The 26,522-nt window shown below is 46.2% G+C and overlaps 1 protein-coding gene across 2 annotated transcripts in view; it reads left to right on the forward strand.

Moving 5' to 3' along the window:
• The window catches only part of PAH (phenylalanine hydroxylase), a 113,909-nt gene that overhangs the window by 53,469 nt on the left and 33,918 nt on the right, over positions 1 to 26,522 (forward strand). For both annotated transcript variants that reach the window (XM_040491057.1, XM_040491058.1), the window contains 2 exons: positions 1,320 to 1,503; positions 15,656 to 15,744. In XM_040491057.1, the coding sequence (XP_040346991.1) occupies positions 1,320 to 1,503; positions 15,656 to 15,744 (273 nt within the window). The remainder of the gene's footprint in view (positions 1 to 1,319; positions 1,504 to 15,655; positions 15,745 to 26,522) is intronic.

Below are 26,522 nucleotides of genomic sequence, written 5' to 3' on the forward strand. Positions count from 1 at the left end.
AGGAAGTCACCTCTGTTTGTCTAGAAAGCTTCAGAGCAACCGCTATCTCTCTGACCTTCCCTCCTCTAAGCACTCTCTCTCTCTCTTCAGTTGGGGCCCTCAAATTGGGCTACCTGGCCATCACTGTTAGGGGTATATTTTCTGCAGCTGGTGCCCATAAACAATGGCTCCATCATGTGCCTTCAGGGATTATGAGGAAGAAAGTTCAGGAAGAGTACCTGTATGGGGTTACTTATTGCTGTGCTTGCTATTTCCAGAGGGTTTCATTTCTTGTGCTTGCCACACTAGTAGTAATAATGATAAAAGCTGGTGCTTGCAGAATCCTCACTGTATCTGGCAGGAAAGGCAGTGTAGTCAGAACACCATGACTCCCAGGTTGGAAAAAAAATGGTCCTCTCTCTCCAGCCGCTTTCGGCAAAGCACCATCATCTCTGATTTCACTTATTACACCCCCCTTAACCTACTCAAAGGCTTGTTGGGAAGGTCATAGAACATAATTCTAAACTGTGAAGTAATACTCAAAATGAAAATGTTATTGGGTCACCTGGGTGGCTCGGTCAGTTAAGCTTCTGACTTTGGCTCAGGTCATGATCTTGTGATTCGTGGGTTCAAGTTCTGCATCAGGCTCTGTGCTGACAGCTCAGGGCCTGGAGCCTGCTTCACATGCTGTGTCTCCCTCTGTCTGCCCTTTCCCTGCTCACACTCTGTCTCTCTCTCTTTCTCAAAAATAAATAAACATTAAACAATTCTTCAAAAATTCAAAATGAAAAGGTATCATCATGGTAATTATCCAGATTTTCTCTTCAACCCTATGCTACTAACAATCAAGGAGAAAGATACACTTCCCGAACTACAAGGGATTTAAACCCAATAAGCCTGACTCCCCTGGGCCCTATTTAAAACCAGGCAATGTTGCTTCTGTATTGTTAATTTAATGAGATATTATTATTGAGATTCTATGGGATTTTATTTGGGAAAGGAGGTTTCCTTATGTAAACATTTTTGGCAACCCCTGCTCTAGTCATTTGAACCAAACCAAAATCTTAGGTTTGCAACACTAGGCTTTTAGCAGATTTCCACGTGATTAAATTCTGTCATTTGCACTGTTTCCCCCACCTTTTGTTACTTGGTTTTGCCGAAGAAAAGTAAACAACTTTTGCTACTTGAAGGACTTGCTTCTACTCCAACGTGTGTAACAAAAGTCCTGTTCCTCCTCTCTCTGCCTTGTATCGTGTTGTGTGTTTTGCTCTGGTTTTGCAGGTTTTGTCTGTGTTAATTCCACTGACAGGCCCCTCGGCCCTCCTACTTCTCTCTTTTAGGAGAATGATATAAACCTGACCCACATTGAATCCAGACCTTCGCGCTTGAAGAAAGATGAGTATGAATTTTTTACCTATCTGGATAAACGTAGCATGCCTGTCCTGGCAAACATCATCAAGATCTTGAGGCATGACATCGGTGCCACCGTCCATGAACTTTCCCGGGATAAGAAGAAAGACACAGGTAACAAACAGAGGGATTTTGCAACACCAGCAGTTTGACGCTCTCTTCAAGAAACAGTGGCAAAAATACCATCCACTCTGGTAGACCATTGTGGGGGATTAATCTGGAAGGTGTATGTTAGGGACCTGGAGGAACCCCTGGATATTTTAGACATTGAGTAAATGTTAGTTCTTTCTTCACTTTCTCAAGATAGAGATTTCTTATATTAATAATTTTCTTTCTCTTGCTGCAATTTTTTTATGTTCTAAATTTTGGCAATCACGAGTAAAGCTATTATAAACATTCGCGTGCAGGGTTGTGTGTGGATGTGAGTCAAAAACTCATTTGGGTAAATACTTAGGAGTGCGATTGCCGAGATGAACTATTTTTTCTCTTAAATAATCAAAACGCTTTTTCCTACCGTAAAATCAAAAGTTTTGCATTTGTTTTTGTTTTTGTTTTGTTTTGTTTTTGTTTTTTGCCAACACTGAAGAATTTAGGTCAGGAGGATTTCAAACGTTATTTTAAATAACAATTTGAATGGGCAGACAGGCTTTCAAATGAGACCCACCTCTTCGCAGAGGCCTTTGAAACATTTTCTAAAAGATACCCTCAGGGCCTTCCTAGGAGACTTCTCTTGTTTTCCTGCCCCCATCCTTCTGTGGCTATCACCAGGACAAGGAAGTTTATTCCCGATTCTGCCCCTGTGGAGCCCAGACGGCCTCGCACATGGGCTCAGGTCACCGAGGGGCGGCCACTTGGAATTCCTCCTCAGTTCAACCCTTTCTGCCCTCCTTCTCTTCCACCTCCCGAGCTGCTTCGCTGATGACCGCCTTCTCTTGCTTTTCCGGCCACCTGCTCCCGACAGGAGCTGCAGGCCCTCAGGACAAAGGGCCTGCCGGATCCTGGGGCTAACTGCCTGGCTTGGAGCAGGTGGAGGCTGGGCCGGCTGGGGCCCTGGGGTAAGAAATCAAAGCAATTGACAAGCAGGCAGGCAGCCCCTTGGGGAGCCAGGGAAAATGTATGTAGATCGGCTGAAGGGCTGGTCGCCTGAACTGGAGGCTCAGAAAGGAGGTTCTTAACGGGGACGTGCAACAGTAGTTAGCAGCCCAGACCCCTGAACCAGGGGTGACTTTGGGCAGATGACTGACCTTCACAATCTCCCACTGCATCGAATGGGAGTAACAAGAGTGTCTGCTTCGTAGGGTTAATGAAACACCACCGGTGGAGCATCGAGAACGGTGCAGAGCATGTTTAAGGGCTTAGTACATATTCTCTATTCTTTTTTTAAATTTTTTTTTTCAACATTTATTTATTTTTGGGACAGAGAGAGACAGAGCATGAACGGGCGAGGGGCAGAGAGAGAGGGAGACACAGAATCGGAAACAGGCTCCAGGCTCTGAGCCATCAGCCCAGAGCCCGACGCGGGGCTCGAACTCACGGACCGTGAGATCGTGACCTGGTTGAAGTCGGACGCTTAACCGACTGCGCCACCCAGGCGCCCCATATTCTCTGTTCTTAACCGTTATCATCACTGTTACTATAAATAATGGCCCCAGCGCAGGAGCTGTGAAAAGCCAGCCTGTACACAGCAACTTTTCCAGAGAATCTGAGACCTGGCAAATGACCTCAAAGGTCGTGCGGCCCAACAGACGTCTTCATTTTTCATTGGAAAAAACGGAGGCCATGACTTGCCTTAAGGCACAGAGTGAATTCTGTGCCGCTGTGGGTAAGCATGTGTCGCGGGCTTCTCTGCGCCAGGCTTGGTGATGCGAGCTGCGGGGAGAGAGGCCCAACACTACCCGTTCTTTTTAAATTTTTTTTTTTTAACGTTTATTTATTTTTTTGGGACAGAGAGAGACAGAGCATGAACGGGGGAGGGGCAGAGAGAGAGGGAGACACAGAATCGGAAACAGGCTCCAGGCTCTGAGCCATCAGCCCAGAGCCCGACGTGGGGCTCGAACTCACGGACCGCGAGATCGTGACCTGGCTGAAGTCGGACGCTTAACCGACTGCGCCACCCAGGCGCCCCTACACTACCCGTTCTTAAGGTGCTCACAGGCTGACCAGGGCGACAAGACACCCAGGTGAATACAGTCCAGGGACAGGTTCTGTAACGAGGAAAAGGTGATGGAATCTGGCAGGGTGCTGACCTTTGAAACTGGGTTGACATCTGACCTGTGAAGACAATCCTGGAGGGACTACCCTTGACAACAACAGGTTTCATTTTATTTATTCATGTGGTCGGTCATCCCATCCCATACTGGCTGTCCCTACCTGACACAGTTTCCTGACCCCAATGTCCACATAACGGAAGGGCTGCTAAGGGTGCTGGTCCTGCTTGAACAGCACAGCCTCACCCCTGCAGGGAGGGGTGGCTCTTGGGTTTCTCGGTTTTGAGAATTGCAGTCTGGGCCCAGAAAGAATTTTTTTAGGGAAAACAACCCATCCCTTTGCAGAGTCGTTCTTGCCATGGAACTCAGTGGGAGAATGATTAGAGGGAGAAAGGCATCGTGGTAGATCTGAATCTTTGATTCTGTCACTTGACAAAATGCCCTTTCTTTTGAGGGGCTAAGATCTCAGGAGCGAGTCTGACAGCAGGTTGAAGTGGGAGATCTGAACCCCTCGAATCAATTAGGCTAAATCACTTTTCACTCTAGTTTTTAAGCCATTCAAAAGGCCATGTGGATGATAGAGAATGAAAGTTTCCAGTTTCTTAATTGCCAAAGTTCCCCACCCAAAACAGCTTAAGGGAAGGTTAATTATGGTGACATGTTAAAGAGACTCCAACCTTCTAAAATGCCTCCTGGAGGAGCTGATGTGACTTTAATAGGATTTTAATCCAGAGAGTCTTTTGAATACTTGAGATCTATTCTCTTGCTACCCTCTCTCCCGATGACCTCAAATCCTTCTTCAACCCAACATGAAAGAGCATTAATATCTTCCATCGATCAATCTACTAATCCTTTTACCTTTCCCTTTGAGTCTTCTGCATGACATTACATTTAGAGGGGGATGGAAAATTCCTACATGGAGGCAGATTGCAGCCAGGAGAAGCAGACGGACAGAATGTCTTGGCTAGACGGAGGTATAGGATTATCACCGTCTTAGAAATGTATCCGTTTGGAGTTATTTTCCAAGAGCAAATGGACATCTGGTGGATTTGGTTCAAGTTGTGGTAACGATGGGGATCCCGGTGTGGAAGCAGAGGGGGTCCAAACTTCCGGTACAATTGTATTTTCTGTGGGGAGTGGAAGGGCTATTTATATATTTATTCGTCTGTCTGTTTACCTATTTCTATCTGTCTGGCCTGGGGGCATTTATGATTTTGTCTTTTTTATTTGGATCAATGCCTGAAGCAATGATTTAAGGGAACATATGTTGTGAGAAGACAAGAGCAGCATTATTACTCAGTCCCACCCCAGACACTGCCCCTCCGCCCCCGCTCCCAGCTCCGTCTTCGGAGTGCTCCAGTAGTGCTCCCCTGAGAAGCCTGAGGTCTCAGACCGGTCATCGGTGAAGGATGGGACTCCTTGCAGGAGTCTGAAAAGCCCCTGGGATTGTGGGCAAGACGGTACACATACGTGTGCATGCATATTTTTCAAGAGCGATTTTCCAAGGGTGTCGTGGTCCCCGAGGAGTTGAGGACCCTTAGAGAGAAGCCAGTTTAGGGCTGGTGGGGGGTCCAGAGGGCTGGAAGTTTCCCCACTCCCACTGCCCGTGGCAGCCTTTCCTTTCTCCCTTCCTTTGCTCTTCTGTTCTGTGCTTCCGCCTTCCCTCTGTCCTCTTCCCCCTTCCAAATCATCTCCAGTGCATTTCCCTTTGCCCCAAAGGGCACATCTCAGGGCTACAGGTGCTTGTGGCCCTGGGTCTGCAGGGGACCAAGGATATTTATGTTTGTAAAAACACACAGGATTGACAGCCTTTTTCAGTCTACCTGGAAGCTTTCAGGATGCATTGATGTTGTCATAAGTCGTGGCAGCTGGGGATGAGACTTTTATTCCAGCAAAATGCCTCATTGATACAAGCCGACACACTCCTAAGAGAGTAAGCAAAGCATGGGGTGTGTACCAAGCCCTGAGCTGAAGCAGAAGCTCTTGGGGTTGTCAGCATAGGGCGGCTCCCTTGCAGTGGGTTAGAGGAAGCTCCATTCACCTGTGAGGGAAGGTCCAGGGCAAATGCTCTTTCTACAGCCCAGTCCATTTGCCAGGCTGGGAAATGCTCATGAAGATCAGAAATTTAGAAGCAGGCTCTCTTTCTAAGGTGGGATCCCTCGTTTGCATGCCAAGTCCAGTGTTTTCAAAATTCTTTCCTATTAGGTTGTTTCAGTTAAGCTTTGCAACGGCCACCTCAGCTAGAGCAAGCAGATGACATTATTGTCATTTTCCATATTAGGAAATGAGACGCAGTGCATCTTTCGGAACAGTGAAGACTCCACACTCCAGGCAGCCATTCAAGTTTACCCTGTCAAATATCTTTCCTCTGGGTGGCAGGTGTGTTCCCTCCCTTGGAGGAGGTACTAAGAGAATATGAAATGATTGTAACAGGGTTGATTGGCCATTCATGTTGGATTGAGGGACCATCATAGCAACTCAGAAAAAGCCATGAATTTAGAGCCAAGAATTAGGATTTGGACTCCTACTCTGTACACTGCCTGCTAGATTTGATTCCCGTGTGACCCCCTGACAGCTGGGTGGCCTCATTACCTCTTCTTTCTCATAGGTGAAGTAGAGCTGAGACCGACCAGGCCATTTTTTAGAACTTATGGGGAAGATCATGCAAGATACTCTGAAGGTTATGGTGTGCTATGGGTTGAACTTGCTTGAGTTGAATAGCCCCTGAACTTAGACATCCTTAAGCCTCGGTAGGGAGGGGCTCTATGATCTACAACGCCAGCCTACTCTCGGGCTATTTGACACCCCCAGCTCCGTGGGTCAGGACACTGGCCAGGCTAATAATATATAGAGAGTTGGTGGCAGCCACCCCCTCGCTGGGTCCAGCCTCACCAGGCAGCCAGGGAGACAACTTCATGTGTGAGATGATAGGAGGGGCGGTGGGAATGACCTCTCATTTCCAAGTATCACTTCCTATGAATGTGATTGTGATGCTTACCATAATCCACTTGGCTGTGTGTTATATTGGAAACAGCACTGTTCTAAGAGACAGAAGGCCAACTTCTCATACGGGTTCCCTCCTTCTTCCCTCCCTCTCTCCTTCTCTCCCTCTCTCCCTCTCTTCTCCCTTCCTTCTTTTTTCTTCTCTTCTTCCTTACCATTCTAACAACACCCATTACCCAAACCAGTAGCCTCTTTTTTTGTTGTTGTTGTTTTCATTCCTTTTGAAACTTTTGTAGTGCTTGACCATGCTACCCCTGGCATTCTCTCTTTCCTTAGCATTTTGTAAATTATGTGGCTCCTACTTATTAAGATTCTGACTCTTGGGGTTTCCTTTCATATTCTTTTACTACTCTTTCTCAAAAACCACAGTCAGCTTTGCCACCTTCTCCTCTTTCATTCACATTTATGCCCTAATTCAGTTTATCATTCATTTGTGCAATTCATATTCATTGAGCCCCCATTCGGTGCCAGTCACAGGATGGGGGGGGGGTGGGAAAAAGGATACACACGGTGCTGAGACCCGTGTATCTTATAATCTAGTAGGTGGTTCCTATGTGGCACGATGCGGGCAGGATTAGGAAAGTGTGGTTTGCATCAGGAGAACTTAGGAGGTGCCCTGAAGCCAGTTTGGGGCGTGGTGGAGAGAAGGGGAAGCCGGGTCAGGGAGGGACACGTGGAGGGAGACAGACATACTGTGGAAGAGGCTTTAGATGTAGTCTGTTCGTCTCAAGGTAGGTCAGCCATAACTGCAAGGGTAGGTGGCAGGTGTGCAAGGAAGGCTCTCAGAAAACACGACTCGGTATCTGGGGACACAGTGGGCAATTCGCCAGTGGATATGTTTATAAGATACATGGAATCTTAGAGAGGATATTGCGAGGATAGTTCCAGCTTAAGGTGGAGATTGGAATAAAGGATCTGCAGGCCATTCTTTTATTTATTCATGATTTCATGCGTATCCATTCACTCATTCCATCACTGATTTATTTCAACAGCCTTTCACCCCTTTTTGCCCCTTTGCTTCATGCCTGGGTCCTTTTATTTGCCTGGTTCTCATTCTCATTTTAACATGGGGACGCAGAGGTCAGACGCTTTGCCATCATGTCACCGATACAGGCGCACCCTGAGCCCTCCGCGCCTCCGCTCTGCCCAGGAGGGTGCAGGAACTAACTCGGCACCGTCAGCCAGCATTTGGCTCACCCGTTCTTGCCAAGACCTTTCTGCGGGGCATTCCTTACCGGGAAAGAAAGTCGAAGCACCTTAAAAGAGAAAAAATAAAACCCTCCAAAGCCTTCATCTTGCAGGGTGTTGGCACTCTACCTTCTCCCTGTTGGGATCGGCACACCAACGCTTCTCTGCGAGGCTGGAGGCCATTGCCTCAGAGGAGACATCCAGGAGCCTGGGAAGAGGGAGTGAAAACACCCTTCTATTTTGGGCCCAGGAAAGGAGGATTTATTGCCCTCCCTGAGCCGGCTGGAGGCAGAAGTCTGGGACAAGGCTGGGTGCCTCACTGGCTGGACCCTGGGGCTGGTGAATGTCTGGTGGACGGAGGGGGTTCGTGGGACTCAGCCTGCACCTTGAACTGCTATAAATTTAATAGGCCTCCTCTGACCCGTTGGCCAGGAAGCAGGCTCCCTCCAGGCCCGCGGGGGCCTGTTGCTCAGGAGTACTCCTGAGCCAGCCACCCCTTGGCGTCCGGGCTGAGCAGTTGACCCCGACTTAACGAGACCACGACGTGGGTGTCCAGGGCCGGCTCTCCTGCAGGCTGCTTCCCCTGGAGCCAAATCAATATTTATTAATGATCTGCGCCCCCTCCAGTGCCTCTGACTTCACAGAGGGCCTCTGTTGCACCAGCCTGCCCAAGTCATTCATTAACGCCAAGCCCAGCGGCCCGTGAGGCAGGCGAGGGGCCCGCAGAGGCCAGCCCACCACGGAGATATTTGCAAAGGTCATTAATGAGCTAATCTGATTTAACTTTTCAAGACGGAGGCGTGGGTCGCTGGGGTCAGTCTCTATTCCCAGCACTGGCCGGGGTGGGGGAGAGGCCTGCCGCCGACCCTGAAGAAGAGAATGGAAAAGTGAAGGTGTCTTTGAGGAGCTGAGAACTTTGGTGTTAAAGAGTTCCTATCCCCAAATCCAGGGAGGTTTGGGATGGGAGATGGGGAGGACCTGAGGCTGTCCGAGGGATTTGCTTCAAGCGCTTTAGATTCCTGCTTTAGCTCGTTGCCCCCTTTCCCTCTCCAGGTGGAAGATCCGGAATCTAAGACACAGCACCTGCCCCCCTCCCCACCTTATTCTGAGCTTGCCCAGCACAGCGGGAGTTGCAGAGTCCTCATTTCCAGGGAGCTCTGTCATCTCGAAAAAGTCCCTTCCCCTCTGTGAGACTCAGTTTGCTCATCAGTAAGGTGGAAATAATGTCTCCCTCCTAGCATTGTTTTGAGAATGAAAACAGACAATGGAAGTGAAGCGCTTAGCACAGTATCTGGTGCAGACTCAGCTCTTAAAAAATTAACTTCGGGGGCACCTGGGTGGCTCAGTTGGTTGAGCATTGGGCTCAGGTTATGGTCTCATGGTTTGTGAGTTCGCGCCCCAAAGAATCGGGCTCACTGCTGTCAGTACAGAGCCTGCTTTGGATCCTCTGTTCCCCTCTCTCCACCCCTCCCCTGCGCACGTGCTCTCTCTCAAGGATAAATAAACATTAAGAATATTAACCTCAAAGGGAAAAATGTAGCTGTAACTTTTGCCTGGGAAAATCAGAAGATCCCAGGTGTAGAGGACAGGGGCACAGGTGTGAGCTCTGACCCTCCCGCCAGTGGCCTGTGCGACCCTACTTAACCAGACAGGTGTCTCTGGGTTCTGCTTGTGAATTCACGTGTAAGGGTGACAGATCGACCTACGGTGAGCCGGTTGCTTCTCGCCTCAACCGAAGAAGCCAGCCAGGGTTTGGCTGCCTCGCCCATTTCACAGATGAGAAGCCAGAGGCTTGGGAACCAAGTGACTTGCTCAGAGTCACAGAGCTTATGGGTGGGAGAGATGAAATTTGAACACAGACCTGCTGGCTCCAAGTCCAGGATGTGCACGCCCTTTGCACGGTATACGATGTAGGCTTTCCAGCTGGGTTTGCAACCAGTCCGCCTTCCCTGGATCCTGACAGCCTCTCTGACTCCTGGGCCGGGTGAGTGTCATCAGCTATAGACAAGGGACCCCTGCTCCTGCAGGACACCTGCTTCATCAAGGTTGAGGCACTTAGATGTATAGACATATAATGGCTCTGAACTCTGATACACATGCCTACCTACATACATAAATATATGTGACTTACGTATGTAAATATATATGTAATAGTGCAAGAAATAAACACAATAGACTGTAAAAAGAAAAAGTGTAGGGGCGCCTGGGTAACTCAGTCGGTTAAGCGTCTGACTTCAGCTCAGGTCATGATCTCGCGGTTCCTGGGTTTGAGCCTTGTGTCAGGCGCTGTGCTGACAGCTCGGAGCCTGGAGCCTGTTTTGGATTCTGTGTCTCCCTCCCTCTCTCTGCCCCTCCCCCTTTCATGCTCTGTTTCTCTCTGTCTCAAAAGTAAATAATTTTTTTTTTTTTAATTGTAGGCTTCATATAAAAACGTAAAGGCTTGGTCCCGTTTTGTCTGGGGTCCGCTGTAGTCTCCTTTAGGACCTGGTGGCCATCTGCCACACTGCTTGCTTCCGGCCTTGCTGAGTGGGCCTCTTCCCCCGGAAGTGAGCCATGTCAGAACCTTGCTTCCCCCATTCCCAACAGCTTGCACTCGCCTCTCTTGGGTCTCATTTCCTTAAACCTTGTCCTCCTCTCCAAGGTGGTGGCTGGTGAACTCCTCTTAGCTGTGAGGCCTGGCCTGTGTCTTCCTTCCACCTCAGATGACACATTGGCTGTACTGAGCAGCCTCTGGGAGGTGATGCTTTAACCTCACGTGGGACCTGGGGAGGGGACGGGGAACAGATTTAAAGGTAGGGCTGGGCTGCTGCCTGCAGAGAGACTGTACCGGACTTACCGCTCCTTGTCACTTGGCCTCCTACAATGATTATAATAAAACCAAATACTTATAAAGCACTTGCTGTGTGCCAAGCCCGGTTCTGAGCACTATTCGTGCATTAACTCATTTAATCCTCACACACTCTGAAGTGCATACATTTACTCTGGTCTTTTTACCAATGGGACACTGGAGGACTTTGCCGGAAGTCCCGAAGTTTCACAGTAGCAGAGGCCAGGTTTGGACCCAAGCAGTTTGGCTCTGAAGCCGATATGATTAGCCACCGAGCTTTGCTGCTCCTCCAACCTGGCTGTGTCCTGGGCCTCTTCTGGGTGGTGACAAGGCCCAGAAGGTACCAGAGGCCCCTGGACATGGGTGAGCGCCCCACAGGCTCATGGCGCTGTCTGGGGGTCCCTCACAGTCTCTGTGACAAGGGCTTGGGACCTGGTGGGCGGCTTCTGCCTTTGTCTTCTCTTGGCCAAACCTTGAATCCTTTGAGGTTTTGCCACCTTCTCATGTTCTCTGATTATTTTTTCGTTTCGACCAAGAAGTCTGAACTGAGCCATGTGGTCCAACAAGTGTTCTCCGTTTGGAGGAGGGGGTGGGGGGGGGTGGGGAAGAAATCAGCCAGAGCTAAAAATATGCTGATTCTGCTGCCCTCTGGCGTTCAGTGGGGAGCCTGCAGGCTCGCACAGCTCTGAATCGAGGTGGGAAAAGGCTTCTGTGGAGTAGAACCTTGTTCTCTTGGTGAGAGGAGCAAGGGAAATGGGAGGTGCAATGCATTTTGGGAGCCGTGGTTCTGCTTCCAGAAGCAAGCAAGATTGACCCAGTAAGTCCCTGGAAGCGTGTCTCCATGTCCCCTCTGACCAGCCTCAGCCCTTCACTGGCATTCTGTGGGGCTGAAAACCCAAACCCAAAGAGGATTCCAGCCACAGGTCAATCCAACTCCTACATTTTATAGAAGGGGAAACTGAGGCCCAAGATTAGAAAGCCTGTTAATACTGGAGCTTGATTGCCAATGGGCTTCTGACTCCAGTTTCCCTTCTTCCCTCTTCCTCCTCCTCCTCTCCCTCCTTCCCTTCCCCCTCCTGCTCTTCTTCCTCCTTTTTCTTCCTTTTTATCGTCATCATTAAAATCTCTGTCACCCTAATGGTTAATACAGATAAGCACTTGCTGTGGACCACTTAACTGTATCACATTGGCTGTAGTATTTAATGCAATAATATAGAAAGATGGTTCTAACCGATATGGTGGAATAAAAACTAAGGCTCCGAGAGATAAACTACTTGCACAATTACACAACAAAATAAGTGGCCTACTTTCTAGTCCTGCTGGAAGGCTTTCCACTCTGCTCTCTGTGCTACGCTGGACTAAGGACAGAGTGTTAAAAAAATTCCTGGAGCTTGCAGGTGAACAATAATAGTATTTACTATGGGCCAGTACTGTGCTCAGTGAATCACGTATATTAACTCATTCAACCTTGTACCGTTCCTATAAAGTAGTACTTTATAGTGCTATTATTATCTCCATTTTACAGATAGGGAGACCGAGGCACAAAAAGATTTAATAATTTGTTCTGAGTGGCACAGATAGTAAGTAGAGTGACAACATTCCAGCCTAAGCTGTCTGGCTCTGTTGCCCAGGCCCTCGACGATTGCTAGACTGACTCTCCCTAAGTCAGACGAGGAGCCAGCTCTGAACTGACGACAGACTCTAGCTCTCCCAGATCCCCTTGAGCAATGGGAAGACGACATCAAGTTGCCAAGGCCCTCGTTCTGGGGTCTGGAGCCACAGGATGACATAGGAGGTAGTGTCCCCCTTCCTCTCCATCTCCTGAGTTCAGGAACTTCCTGGCATTGGTATCTATTTAAATTTCTTTATAATTTCTTTCTTGTCACCCATACCCACTAGAATGGAAGCACCACAGGAGTGAAGACTCCCTCAGTGTCTAGTGCCTGGTAGCAGTCGGTGCTGAACATATCTTTGTAGAATCTACTTCGATGAGGTTAAGGGTGATCAGAGTCAGAAAGTGGGGGAGCAAGACAGGGCTGGCCTGTCCTGTCTCTGGGGCAGCTGTGACCACTGGAGCTACGGATGACTCCCAGGCAAGAGAGATAATGATGGCATGGGGAAAAGGTGCCTTGGGAGAGAGTTGATGGTACGGCAACATTCTGGGGAAGCAGGAATGGTCTCAGAGGGGATCCCGAGCCCTGGCTGACTACAATAAGATGTCCTTTCTGAAGTCCTTCCAAACCTGAGTAAGAGATAGACCCCATTTTCAGTGCCAGCAACAGAGATCCATTGTACAGGGGGAAGCAGTGGACTCAAGGAGAAAGGAAAGCCTGGAGAAAAGTTCAGGAGACAAAGTGGGAAGCCAGGTGCCATGCTGGGTGAGCCGCGCAGGGTGAGGTCGTCCCAGACTCCAAAGTCCGGCAGTTGGGACTCAGAAGGTCTATGAAGAGACGTATCCTCTCTGTTCCTCCTTGTCCTCATCTGTGGAATGGGGATAATAATAACGCCTACCTCTTGGGGTTATTATGCGGATTGGGTGAGGTGCTACATGTAGTGTGTCTAAGACAGCGCCTGGCACAAAGCAAGTGCTATATAAGCCTTAGCTCCTGGAATATTCCTGCAGTGTCTGTTCCTGTGCCTATTACCACAGAGAGCCACCCTTGAGCAGTGGGCTGGGCTGTAAGGGCATGGAAACCTCCAGCTGGGAAACTGAAAGGACAGTCAGGCAGTCAGGCTCCGGAGGCCAGCTAACAATGTGCTCCGTGTAACTGCCCAAAGCGGCAGGATGGGTTCATGGTCAGGGCGGAAGGCACCAAGTCATCCAGGCCTGAGTTTGAATCCTGACCTCCTCTGTTTCCTGGCAGTTAGGTATTTGGGTTTGCCACTTAACCTCTCTGTACCTCAGTTTCCTCATTTGTAATGTGGGAGACTACAGGTTAAATACTTAGAATGGCACTCAGTGCTAGTTTTTATCACTACCATAGGCAGTAGAGAGCTTTGCACCTCTTATCTATGGAAACAGCTCTCTAAATGGATCTTTATTAATGCTGTTGAAGTAAGCGTCTTGTTTTGGTGGAATGTGGAAGATTCTTGCCTGATGCTTCTATGTATAGATCATGGCTGGCATTTCCCCAGGCTGGCCACTAGATGGCATGCATGCCCTTTCCCACCTGACCTGAGCTGGGCCAGAATCAGAAAGAAGGTGCCAGAGATGGAAAGCTACCTTTTATGGGCTAGACACTGGGCCAGCCATTTGCCTACATTCTTATTGACTCCTCACTGTAATACTCAGATTAAAAGAGATATTGAACCAAAATAGTAAGCATAGTGGATGCCACATGGTTAGGCCTCAAGAAACATCTTCTTCCTATTACTGTTGTTATTATTGCCATTTTTACAGTTAGGACTGAGGCACAGAGAGGAAAAGTAGGTAGATGGAGCCTGGATTCCAAGCTAGACCTTACTGACTACAAGTTCAGCATCTTTTCTCTAAACCTCATTTCAGGGGAAGCATTGGATGGCTGGACCTCACTTCACAGCTCTCCCTGCCTCCCATGTCCTCTTTGGCTCTGTTTTTCTGTCTCTTACTTCCTGTGTGGTCTTCAACTAGTTATTTCGACTTTCAGAGCTGTGCAGTCTGTACAATAGGGGTCACTGTGCCTTCCTTATTTTGGGGATACTTCAGAAATAGCAACTAGATCAGAGTTGATGCTCCATAGATGACAATTACTGTTGTGAATGCCTTACAGGTTAGCACAACCAGGCTTCCTTCCTTCCTTCCTTCCTTCCATCTTTCCTTCCTCCTGCCTCTACCGCTCCTTCCCTTTCTTTCTTCTTTCTTTTCTTCCTTGCTCTCTCCCTCCCTCCCTCATGACCTCCCTCTCCTCCATGCAGTTGAACTACAGTGCACTTATGGTTCCTACCCTCATGGACCTTACAATCCAAATGTCCTAGTCTCTGTTTATTCCTGGGGCAATTCCACCCCCAGGGGGTCTTCTCTGTAGACCACAAGCCCAGGCCTGATCTACTTCCCCACTAGGCTGCTCCAAAAGCAAGCCTGCAGATTCTCTAGGTACTATGAAGTGCTGTCAGATCCTAGACTGACTGACTCCATTCTGTTTCACCAGTGACTTTCAAATTGGCTTTGGCATCAAAAGATTCTGCCAGGATGCCTGGAAGTCTTTGTGAGGGAAGCATGTGTTAGGAAGATGGGGTCATGAGATAGGGTCCCTTGCTTAAGACAGAACAGCTCTGGTTTTATCTAATTTATATTCTGGGGTTACATGCAATACTCTGCCACGAAAGAAAACTATAAAAAACCACTCCCCTTTGCTATTAGAGGTAGGAGGAGGCAAATTTTGAGGAAATTCAGAGAAAATCTCCAGGAAAGAGAATATGTTTGAGAATATGTTTTCAAATTATTTTTCCAAGGTGCTAAGTGAAATAAGTCAGAGAAACACAAATAATGCATGGTATCTCTTACGTATGGAACCTTTAAAAAAAAGGCATGAAACTCATAGAAACAGACAACAGGTTAGTGATTGCCAAGGGCTGGGGGCTGGGGACAATAAGGAGAGGTTGGTAAAAGGGTATATTTCAGCTATAAGGTAGATAAGGCCTGAGGACCTACTGTAAAATGTGGTGACTGTAGTTGATAACACTGTATTATATAACTGAAATTTGCTAAGAGAGTAGAGCTTAAATATTTTTACTAACCCCCAAAGGTAAATGTGTGTGAGTTGACAGATATGTTCATGGACTAGATGGGGGAAATGCTTTCACAATGTATACCTATGTCAAATCACAACGATGTACACTTTAAATATCTTATAATTTTATCTGTCAGTTACACTTGAACAAGGCTGAAGTTTTAAGAAATTAGTTTCCAAGGAAAATGGGATTCAACTTTTGAATTACAGTAATTTGGGGAGCCCACTTGCCCCCTCACTGGTTTGTCTAATTGGGGCTGCCGCCATGCTTCTGACCTTCGGCCATGTCCTGCCAATCCCCTACTCAGGATGTTGCCCTCTCTGTGTTTCAGTGCCCTGGTTCCCAAGAACCATTCAAGAGCTCGACAGATTTGCCAACCAGATCCTCAGCTATGGAGCGGAACTGGATGCAGACCACCCTGTGAGTCCCCATGTCTGTGGTCCTTCCCGTGAGATCCTTTCAGCCCACCCCTCCCCGCCCCTACTCCCCTCCCTGATCCCCAGCAATGTGTCTTCATTTGTTTGCTTGTACTACAGACATCTGGAGGGTGTCTTCTTGTACATCATCAGCACCATCATTATCATGGTCATTTTTATTGTTGGAGCAAATATGGATCGGCCTCCAGAAACTATTGTTTATGTATAATATATGCATGTAGGTGTGTGTTTGCACACACACACACACACACACACACACGTAAATCATCTTTCCGGCTTTGTACAATTAAAGAGGTTCAGTTCAAGTGTTTGGGAAACAGTAAACCACTAACAACTCTGCCAGGTACAGCAGGGCAGTGAGGAGAGGTGACATTGGAACTGGATCCCCCAAACTGAGTAGAAGATGCTGAGGGAACAGTATATGTGAAGGCTCAGAGTCCTGAAAGTATCTGGAATATTTTGGAATGGCTGGCTGGTGCATGAGGTGTGAGGGTCAGATTTTAGAAGGTCTGATATACCAAAGAAGTCAGACTGCATCCCATCCCCTGTGGGCAAGGGAGCAGGTTGTTCTTTACTGGTTTCTGAGAAAAGGCCCAGGGTGGGGGACTTTATCACCATTTTTTTGTGTGGTGCAGGGGTTTGGGGAGGGGGAGCAGCTCAGGCTGGACTCAGGGTCAGGACCAGTTCTGACAGCCTCCATAGATGAAAAGTGCCACAGTCATATCGGCTGTCACTTACTCTCTGCCCAGGTAGGTGGCTCCTTAATCTTTAAATGACTTGGAAGCTGTTTCATTACAGTGGTTTAGTGGAACTCAGTGAGAGTGTCTGCATTTCAGCAGTTTTCTTACATCTCTGTGGGTCTTTACAGTTGAGTGAATCGTGAACTTGCTCTTCACAAAGGCTTTTTGCAGTAAGCAAAGCAGATGTTCCCATTTTACAGGTAGACTCATTGAGGCCCAGTGAGAGCAAATGGGACTTTTCCAAGGTCCCATGCTAAGCTTTGGGTTTTAAGATTCCTAATCCAGTCCTCATGGTGCCAAAGACAAAGGTCTAGCCAGTGGCAGAAACGCTGGTGCTTTCTCAGAGACAAAGAGAGACCTATTTCTGGAGTAGACTGGCCTTTTCAAATATGAACAAGTGTTGCTTATTCTAACTCAAATAGTAAACCCCTGATAGTGGACTCAAAAATACGGAAAAGCATGAGAAGAAAATAAAGATCACCCATAATTCCAGTTATTTCCCTTTTTCTCTTGGTAGTGCTCTGCATTCTTTTTTTACAACGAGAAACTATTTTAGAAACAAAGGCGAGTTCCCTCCTGACACCCACACATCAAAATTGAAAAAAAATTATCCCCTATTGTCACACTGTCCGGAAACAATCAGTGTTAATTTTAGTGTGCTTCCTTTCTCTTCCCCACATCTGTTTCCCCCTCTCTTTCTATTATTTAGAAATTAATACATATTATTAAATTATATATATCATAAAATTATTATCTATATAATTTTTTGTGCATTGCCATAACTTACTAAGCAGCCCCCAATGGCAAGCATTTAGGGAGTTTCTAGTCTTTCCCTAGGACAATAATTTGCTTGCCTGGGTATCTTGATGTGGGCTCTCCATAGCTTCCTTGATGCTTCCTTGTGAAACTACTTAGTCTACGGATAGAAATTGTAGTTCAGTCTCCTAATATATATACTTCAGTACCTTATCCCCCCCAAAATAAAGCTGGATCCCCATTCACCTTCCTGGGGATGGTGCAGCCTTCTCCTGTGGCTCCTGGGGGCGGCAGACCTGAGCCAAGAGAGGTTCTAGATCCCCACTGACAGGTCTTCGGCCGTGGGCCTTGGGAGCAAAGCATCTGCAAAGATATTGTTCCCCTGGAAGACCTGTCTGGCCACCTTGGCCCAGTCAATGGAAAATTAGCCCATCTTACCAGCCTCCAGACCTCCTGCCGTGACCCAAGACCCTTCTGGTGGTCACACTCACCGCTCACTTGGGGGAACGAGTATGGCCAGGAAAGAGGGAAGAGGGAAGAGGTCACAGACATGGACATTTCCCTCCCTTTATCCTTGTGTCTCCTCAGGTAGATAAGCTGGTCTTAGAATTCTCTAGAATTCATTTCTCCTTACAGACCCAGCCCCTGTCTTTGTTTCCTGGCCTCTCACTGTGATGAATTTTATCATAAAAAAAAAACCCATCTGTCTGGTACACGGTCCTCCCGATGAGGAGGCCAGGCTCTCTCTGTTCCTTCTTGTGGCTTTTCCTCAGATCCTGGGAACTGATGGGCCAAGGACAGAGTAAACCCTCCAGAGTGCTCACAGGCCCTGGCTGCCATGTGTGAGGAGTGGCGGTGTTCTTCCCGAAAGGACCCTCTGTTCCGCTCTGTACCAGGTTCGCAGCCTGCTCCCCTGCCCTTGGCAGTGTGCACTGACGTTTGACCCGATATCTCACTTCAAGGCCTCCAAAACAGCCACTCTGAAGAATGCGGCCAAGGAAGGATTGTTCCTGCCCCAGAGGGTAAAGGGCATCTGCCTGTGTGCATTGGCCAAGTGGGAAAATAAATTAAGAGCCGCATTCCACCCCGTGCACACTGCCTTCTTTCCTTTGTTGCCTGTGTCTCCCCTTTCTTCCTTCCCCAGGCATTTACTAAGCGAGTGACATTCATAGCAAACGTTTCTTGAGCATGGACTGTGTGCCGGCACTGCGCTAAATGCTCTCCCTGCATTTTTAAAATTTCGGTGTTAGAACCATCCATCCTGGGAGGGTTGCGCTTTCCGATTTTCAGAGAAGTCTCAGACAGAGACGGCCGTGTGGCCTCACGTATATGTGAGCCGCCTCCCAGGCTATGTAAGGGAAAGGGGGCTGAAATGATTAATACGGCATGGCCTCTGCCCTCCTGGGGCCTCCAGTTGTGGGGTGGAGGGAAAAGGGGTGTCCGCTCTTCCCAAAGGGGTGCCAGAGGTGACAGGGATACAACTGTAAGCTTGGTAGACAGAATCCAAGTGGTCTGTTTGATTTCCGTTCTCAAACGGACTCTTTCTCTGCCTGTTCCCCAGCGTCTGTGGTCCTGTCCCTGTTGTCTCCTTCACCTGGGGTAATTTTCCTTATCCTCTCACCTGTTCTTGCCCTGCTGGCAAACCTCTATTCATTTTCTGTGGCCTGGCTCACATGCTGGCCTCCCTGAAGACGTCGCTTCCACTGGCCCCTTCCCCACGCTAAGTTTTCTGACACTGATGTCATAGAACTGTGTGTGCTGTGCTTTATACTTTGAGCACAGACTGTCAGAGAAAAATAAATTCACTTCCTCATGACTTGTAAAGGCATAAGACAGATACACGCGCACACACACACACACACACACACACATACACACACACGTGAAAGGGTCATATGCATGTTTCCCAAACTATAATCTATGAAAAAAATTTTTTTCATGATCAAAGGGAGAAACAGTATATGCTAAAGCCCCATTTGAAGCATATGCAAGTCCCGTGATCTCATTAGGGATGTTGGAAAGTCCCGTAAACATGAACTCGTTCAACCTAATGTTTCTCAAACTTTTTTTTACTGATGGAACCCCTTTTTAATGGCATACCTAGCGATATTATCTAAAATGGTAGTGTTCCATGGAACGCAGTTCAGGTAATATTTAGTTTAAATCATAACACACAAAAAGTAGACGATTAAACACCAGGTTTAATGAGTCAGATGGCATGTACTATCACTGTGGACTGGAATGGTTAGGGAGGACTTCTGGAAAGAGGGAGAGGTGGGTGGAGTCTTCTAACAACTAGGGTAGGCTAACTGCTGATCAAACAATCCCCGAATCACCATGGATTAACTGAAGGTGTATTTCCAGTGTAAGCCAGTAGGGAGATTTCTCCATACAGTCTTGCAGAGACTAAGCCCCTCCCACTTCAGGGCCATACCTTCCTCCAAGTCTCAGACCCTTTCTTTTTTTTTCTGCCAGCACCTGGGAAGAGAGAGACAATTGCTCCCAGGAGGTTTCTGTGGGCCATGTCGGGAGGTGACTCACATCCTTCACTCAAATTTCATTGACTGCAGCCCAGTCACATAGCCGCTAGGAACTTCAAAGAAGACTGAGAAATGTGGGTTAGCAATGTTCTCTGAAAGAGGGATGAGACACAGGCCTTCGGGAGCACCAGCAGCCTTGGCCACACAGATCCTAACCCCAGAGCTCCCTATGCCAGCTCCACTGGCACCTACACCAGTGTCTAGACTGAAGATTCACATGAGGGGGTGCTTTCTGGTAGAGAAAATATCAATCAGCAGTACTGTGCATCTGTGTTATTTCTTCTACTATCCAAAGGTCTCAAACTGTTTTTTAGTCTTTCAGATGTAGGTACGGAGTTTCTCTTCTCTCCAGAAAGAGCCTTGCTCTTCCCTGAGTGGAGGGCTATCATTTTAGTACTCCTCTCCTCTTCCTTTCTGCCAGTTAAAATTCTCCACCCGAAGGCCCCATTAAAGTCTATTCTAAAGATGTCGGCCAGTTATCAAAGACTTGTGGCCCTCCTACTAAGTTGCTCTGTCCAAACATAATTTTCAAAAAAGTAAAAACAACTATCATGCAGGTATATAGTCAACATCGGTCAAAAATCTATTAGCTCAGTAGCGAGGGAACCAGCAAGATGACGATGTTGGTGCAAAGGAAGCTATAAGAGACTAAATTATGGATGGTCATTGAAAAATTGAGTGCTGGAGCAAGACCACAGAGATGGAGTTACAAGTGATTAATGCTCTCAAAGGCAAGAAAGCCATAACTGTGAGTGTTTTCATCTACCGGACGTAAATCATTTGCAACTTGATCATAAAATAAATCTTCTGCTACTTGCCCATCTTCTGTAAGTTGGCATCTAATCCTGAAGAATCTGGGCCTTACTAAGTAGTAAATTGCCCATCAGACAGATATACATGCCTCTAGAGCTTACCGTGAACTTGTTAGGCAATGATCTAATGTGACTTTGGAAAGGCACATGGTAATTTTTTTGCGTAATTTTTTAACAGCTCCTACCCAGAAGTATGCTGAGTTATGCCATGCACTTAAAATCTAGTGATAAGTAAGACTAACAGAGTCCTGAGTTTAATGATATTAACAAGTATAATGATTGTCTGAAAGGAGAAACACTCAGGTTGTTGAGAAAGTGTATTGTAGGGGAAAATCAATAAGTTTGGGAAAAAGCAAAGAAGGTCTATAAAATGCAATTGAACCAGATGGAAAGGCCAATTAGTAGCTTATTGGTCTAGAAGAATGGGGAAGGGTATTTCAATAACAGGGAACAGCATGTGTAAAGGCCCTGATGTGGCAAAAAGCCTGGTGGGTTTAAAGAATAAAAATAAAACCGGGGCGCCTGGGTGGCGCAGTCGGTTAAGCGTCCGACTTCAGCCAGGTCACGATCTCGCGGTCCGTGAGTTCGAGCCCCGCGTCAGGCTCTGGGCTGATGGCTCGGAGCCTGGAGCCTGTTTCCGATTCTGTGTCTCCCTCTCTCTCTGCCCCTCCCCCGTTCATGCTCTGTCTCTCTCTGTCCCAAAAATAAATAAAAAACGTTAAAAAAAAAAAAAAGAATAAAAATAAAACCAACTAGGACAAATTTGGGACATAGTATGCAGGACTACCATTGTAGTTCAACACAGAATTGGAAATGTAGGAAAAGCCAGATTGCATAACGCCTTGTGGACTGTGTTAAAAATTTTGGACTTTACCCTTAAATTGATGAGAAGCCATTGAGAGTTTTTAAAGATGAGAGTGACTGCACCAGATCTGTACTTTGCAAATCTACCGGGGCTGCATGAGGGGGGAGGTATGGAAAGGACACAAAGAAAGTCCACTTGGAAAGCAGTTGTGCTAGCCCAGGAAAGAAGTGATGGGGTCCTGAACGAAGGGACAGCAGTGAGGATAAAGTAAAAAGGACAGACTGAAGATATTTGGAAGGAAGAATGGACAAAGATTGGTTATGGGATGTGAAGGAAGAGAGGAGGAGAGAAGTAAAACAATGACTCTCAGGTTATTGGCTTGGGCAACCAGGTATCTGAATCCTTTCCAAAACAGACTTTGTGGCTTTATAGGTGGTAGGCACGGCCAGCAACAGAGAGTGGGCAAGGGGCGGGGCTGTTGTTGGTGCTGCCCTGGTCTGTTGGTTTGCACATCTCTGGGCGGGGTCTGCAGGATGGCAATGGCAGTTACTAAACCACTTTGAGACTCTTGTCTCCTGTGTACCATCCTTTCTCCACTTGGTGTGGGGCTGATGGAATACAAAAAGTCTCTCATTGTTGGCATAGATGGAATATAAATAGGAAAGAAAGAATTGTACAGATGCTGTTTAGAAGGCCCAACCATGGGTGATGGGGCTCAGTGACCCTTTCCAGACTCTATCCTTTTTATGTTCTGAACCAGACTTCTCAGCTTTTGAATTTTCCACCATTTTGCACAAATGTGTCATTTTTTGATGGTCTCCTTTGTGTCCAGAGTTTTACTTGGTGCCCTGTGTACCTTACCTACTCTAACCCACCCAACACCATGAGGGAACTGGAGCTAACAGTCTCACTTTACTGATGAAGAAACGTAGGCTCTGAGAATCGAACTGGCCAACCTCAAGCCAAGCTCCTAGTGACTGGGGTTAGTAATCCACCCAGCCCGCCTGACTTGAAAACCCCTGTTCTCCTTGCTAGTCTAAAGATGGCATTTCTGAGATTTAACCTCAGCCATGATATCAAGAAAGGGTAACATGAAAAGCTCAGTATGAAATACCCAGAAGACTTTTCCGTACGGTTACCTGCTCCCTGAAATCCCCACAAAAACAGAACCACACACATCAACACCCAAGTCACAAAAATGCTGACATTTAGGAAAGTGATTGCATGTAGACTGCCTCCTGTAGAATTCCCTCCACTTTGTCCCTTCCACTCCTCCCCCCCCCCCTTCCCCACTCCTCCTTCACCAACAATATATTTTCCTGTCAAAACATACTTGGTTACACGCAGGGCAACCAAAATTGCTGCTATTAGCTTAATTGAGACAGGGTGATTATAAATAAATTACATGCAGTGCTACTGAAATTGCTGCTATTAGCTTAATTGAGACAGGATGATTAGTCATCATCAACTGAAGCTTAATTCAGAGTGTACTGTGCATGGCTGCAGAGATCCTGTGGTCATCTGGCTGCCCAAAGGATCAAGGCCAAACCACCAAGAGATGGACTTCGGGGCCACGGCTCCCTTTCCCTGGCAACCGAGAGAACAAAAGTCCTTGCAGCCTGGTTGGGGTGGGGGGGGGCGTTCTTGACGGCTGATAATGAACTTCTTAGGCACTTTGAGCTGGAAAGGACTGTGGTTAGAAACGTTCCCTGTGGAAAAGCTGTGTAGAAAAGTATATATGTACGTGTGTCGACGTATCTCAGTATGTGAATCTTCTGTCGCTTCCTCACAATGATTTGAGACAGATTTGTAATGCTATTTTACTTTTTTTACTAATTATAAAAGAAATCCATACTCACAGTACAAAACCTCAAAAGCATGAATCGTATAGAAAAATCAAAGTTACTCTCTCATTTTTGTAACGTTTGTTAGGCCCTGGTGTACTTTTTCCATCACTTCATTTGTACATTCCCTCCATCATAGTTGATACCTCCTGGATATGCAATTTTATATTAAGCTTTTTTTTTCACTGATGAAAATATCTTCAAACTACCTAGACAACGTACATTACGGATCAAAGATAAAGAGCCGAATAGGGCAGAGAGATTGTCACGGGCTTCTCACTCCTGGAGGCAGCATGATGAAGTGAAAATCCACTGGTTAAGGGAGATCTTCCCTCATCCCCCTGGTTTCCTGCCGCAACCCTCAAACCTCAGCTCGTCAGCCATGGTGCAAACAGAAAACTCCCATGGAGGTGCTCCGTGGGCTTCATTTTTCTCATATCTTGATCAAAATATAGAAATATTCTCCAAGACGCCTTATAGGTGCAAAAGTCTATGCTGTATACTTAAGGGCTGGGGAGAGCCATTTATTACAGACTGTTATTTTTTTTATTTTTTTTTATGTTTATTTATTTCTCAGACAGAGAGACAGAGCATGAGTGGGGGAGGGGCAGAGAGAGAGGGAGACACAGAATCAGAAGCAGGCTCCAGACTCTGAGCTGTCAGCACAGAGCCTGACGTGGGGCTCGAACTCACAAACTGTGAGATCATGACCTGAGCCGAAGTCGGTCGCTCAACCGACTGAGCCACCCAGGCGCCCCTATTACAGACTGTTAAATAAGACTTGTAGGTGAGAATGACTGTGGTCCACCAAACCTTAATGATTGGCAAGTATTAAGTTCACATTTTGAGTCCTAACTATGGAGATGTGTTCTTCCTTTAGCCCGGTAGGCAGGCTCCTAAAGGGATGCATTCAGTGCTGCTGGGAAATCAAATCCTGGTGCCCAGTTTACTTACTGCATCATCCCAAGGCAACTTATCTTCATCCAATAGAAGGGCACCAAGGGTAGTTTTAAGTTTTCAGATTCCTAAGCCTTCCTTCCTGTAATTAATGACTCCAAACCATTCAGCACTGTGAGGAAAACCGAAGAGCTATATTTTGTAATAACTGTGTCATGGAATGTTTTCCAAACTGAATAATCACTTAATTTACTTGGGATTTGAATTTGGAATAAGAATACGTAGTAATTTTAATTTTCTGGTGTGAAACATTCAATTTAATGTTTCTCTTTCTCTTTCTCAAAATATATCTTTCTCTTTCTCAAAATATATCTTTCTCTTTCTCAAAATTCTCTTTCTCAAAATATATCTTATTTCTCTTTCTCAAAATATATCTTAAGAAGCAAACTAAGACATTCTTTCTTCCCTCCCTCCCTCTGATCATCCCTTCCTCCTTCCTTCTTTCCCTCTTTCAACAAGTGTTTGTAGTTCTTTCTGTATGGCGGACTTTATGCTACAGACTCTCAGATTACAAATATATATGGACCCTGGTTCTTTGGAACTGCTGGCAGACTCTGATTGAAAACAATGACACCACCAACAACAAAATAACCAACCAACCAGCCAATCAGACAAGACAAAACAAGAAAATATCTAAAAATCAGGAAGTACTTATCCTTTAAAAATACTTCTCTAAATATGACACTCCATGATGCAAGCCCTTGTTTATGATTCATCAACACCTTGGTTTGAAGGGAAGGTGGGGCAGGTGGTAGAGGTCCTCCCTTATTGGGAAATTCTTGGAATGAACAAAGTAAGTTCTAGTATGATGCTAGTCTCTTGTTTTTCTAAAATTCAGGTACTATCGTTTTTTTGGTAAAATACCCCCCCTCCCTTTCCAGGTTTATTGAGATATAATTGACACATAACATTGTGTAACTTTAAAGTGTATAACGTGATGATTTGGTACACATATATATCGCAAAATGATTATAACAGTAAGGTTAGTTAACACCTCTGTCGCTTCACATGATTGCCATTTGTGTGTGTGTGTGTGTGTGTGTGTGTGTGTGTGTGTGTGTGATGAGAATATTTAAGATCTACTCTGTTACCAACTTCCAAGTATATAATACAGTATTATTAATTATAGCTACTATGCTGTACATTACATTTCCAGAACTTACTCATCTTACAATTGCAAGTCTGTACCCTTTGACCAACATCTGCTCATTTCTCCCACCCCAGCCCCTGGCAACCACCATTCGACTTTGCTTCTATGAATTCAGCTTTTTTTTCAATTTTACATAGAAGTAAGACAATGCAGTATTTGTATTTCTCTGTCTGACTTACTTAGCACAATAACTTCACAAGTCATCCATGTTGTTGGAGGTGGCAGGATTTCCTTCTTTTATGGTTGAGTGGTAGGATATATATCTGTATTATATTACTATACTATATATTATATATTATAATACATGTGATATATATGGGTACATCTTCTTCATCCTTTCGTCTATTGACAGACACTTAGGTTGTTTCCATATGTTGGCTATTGTGAGTAATGCTACAGTGAACATGGAATATAGATATCTCTTCAAGATCTTATTTTCATTTCCTCTAGATGGAAACCCAGAAGTGAGACTGCTGTTCATATGGTAGTTCTGTATTTAATTTTTTGAGGAACCTTCATACTGTTTTCCATAGTGGCTGCACCAATATACATTCCCATATGCAGTACGTGAGGGTTCCCTTTCTTCCATATCCTCACTCATTCTCTCTTGTCTTTATGATGATAGCCATTCTAAAAGGTGTCAGGTGGTATCTCATTGTGGTTTAGATTTACATTTCCCTGAAGATGAGTGTTGGGCATCTTCTCAGGTACTTACTGACTACATGTATTTCGTCTTTAGAAAATGTCTATTCAGTTCTATGGCTTATTTTTTAAATGGAAAACTTAGGGCTGCGTTGTATGAGTTACTTATATATTTTAGGTATTTACCTTATATTAGATATATCGGTTTGCAATATTTTTTTCACATTCTGTTGGTTGCCTTTTCATTTGGTTGGTTGTTTCTTTCACAGTGCAAAAGTATTAGTTTGACATAGTCCTACTGGTTGACTTTTACTTTGTTGCTTGTACTCCTGGAGTTATATCCAGAAAAATTATTGTCAAGAAGCAATCCTTCTTGAGAAAGAAGAACAAAGGTGGAGGTGTCGCATGTCTTGATTTCAAATTATATTACAAAGCTATACAAATCAAAACAGTATGGTACTGGCATATATTGACCAATGGAACAGAATTGAGAGCCCAGAAGTAAAGCCATGCAT

The sequence above is a fragment of the Herpailurus yagouaroundi genome, unplaced genomic scaffold, assembly GCF_014898765.1.
Source record: "Herpailurus yagouaroundi ecotype Mexico unplaced genomic scaffold, PumYag 182, whole genome shotgun sequence".
NCBI lineage: Eukaryota > Metazoa > Chordata > Mammalia > Carnivora > Felidae > Herpailurus > Herpailurus yagouaroundi.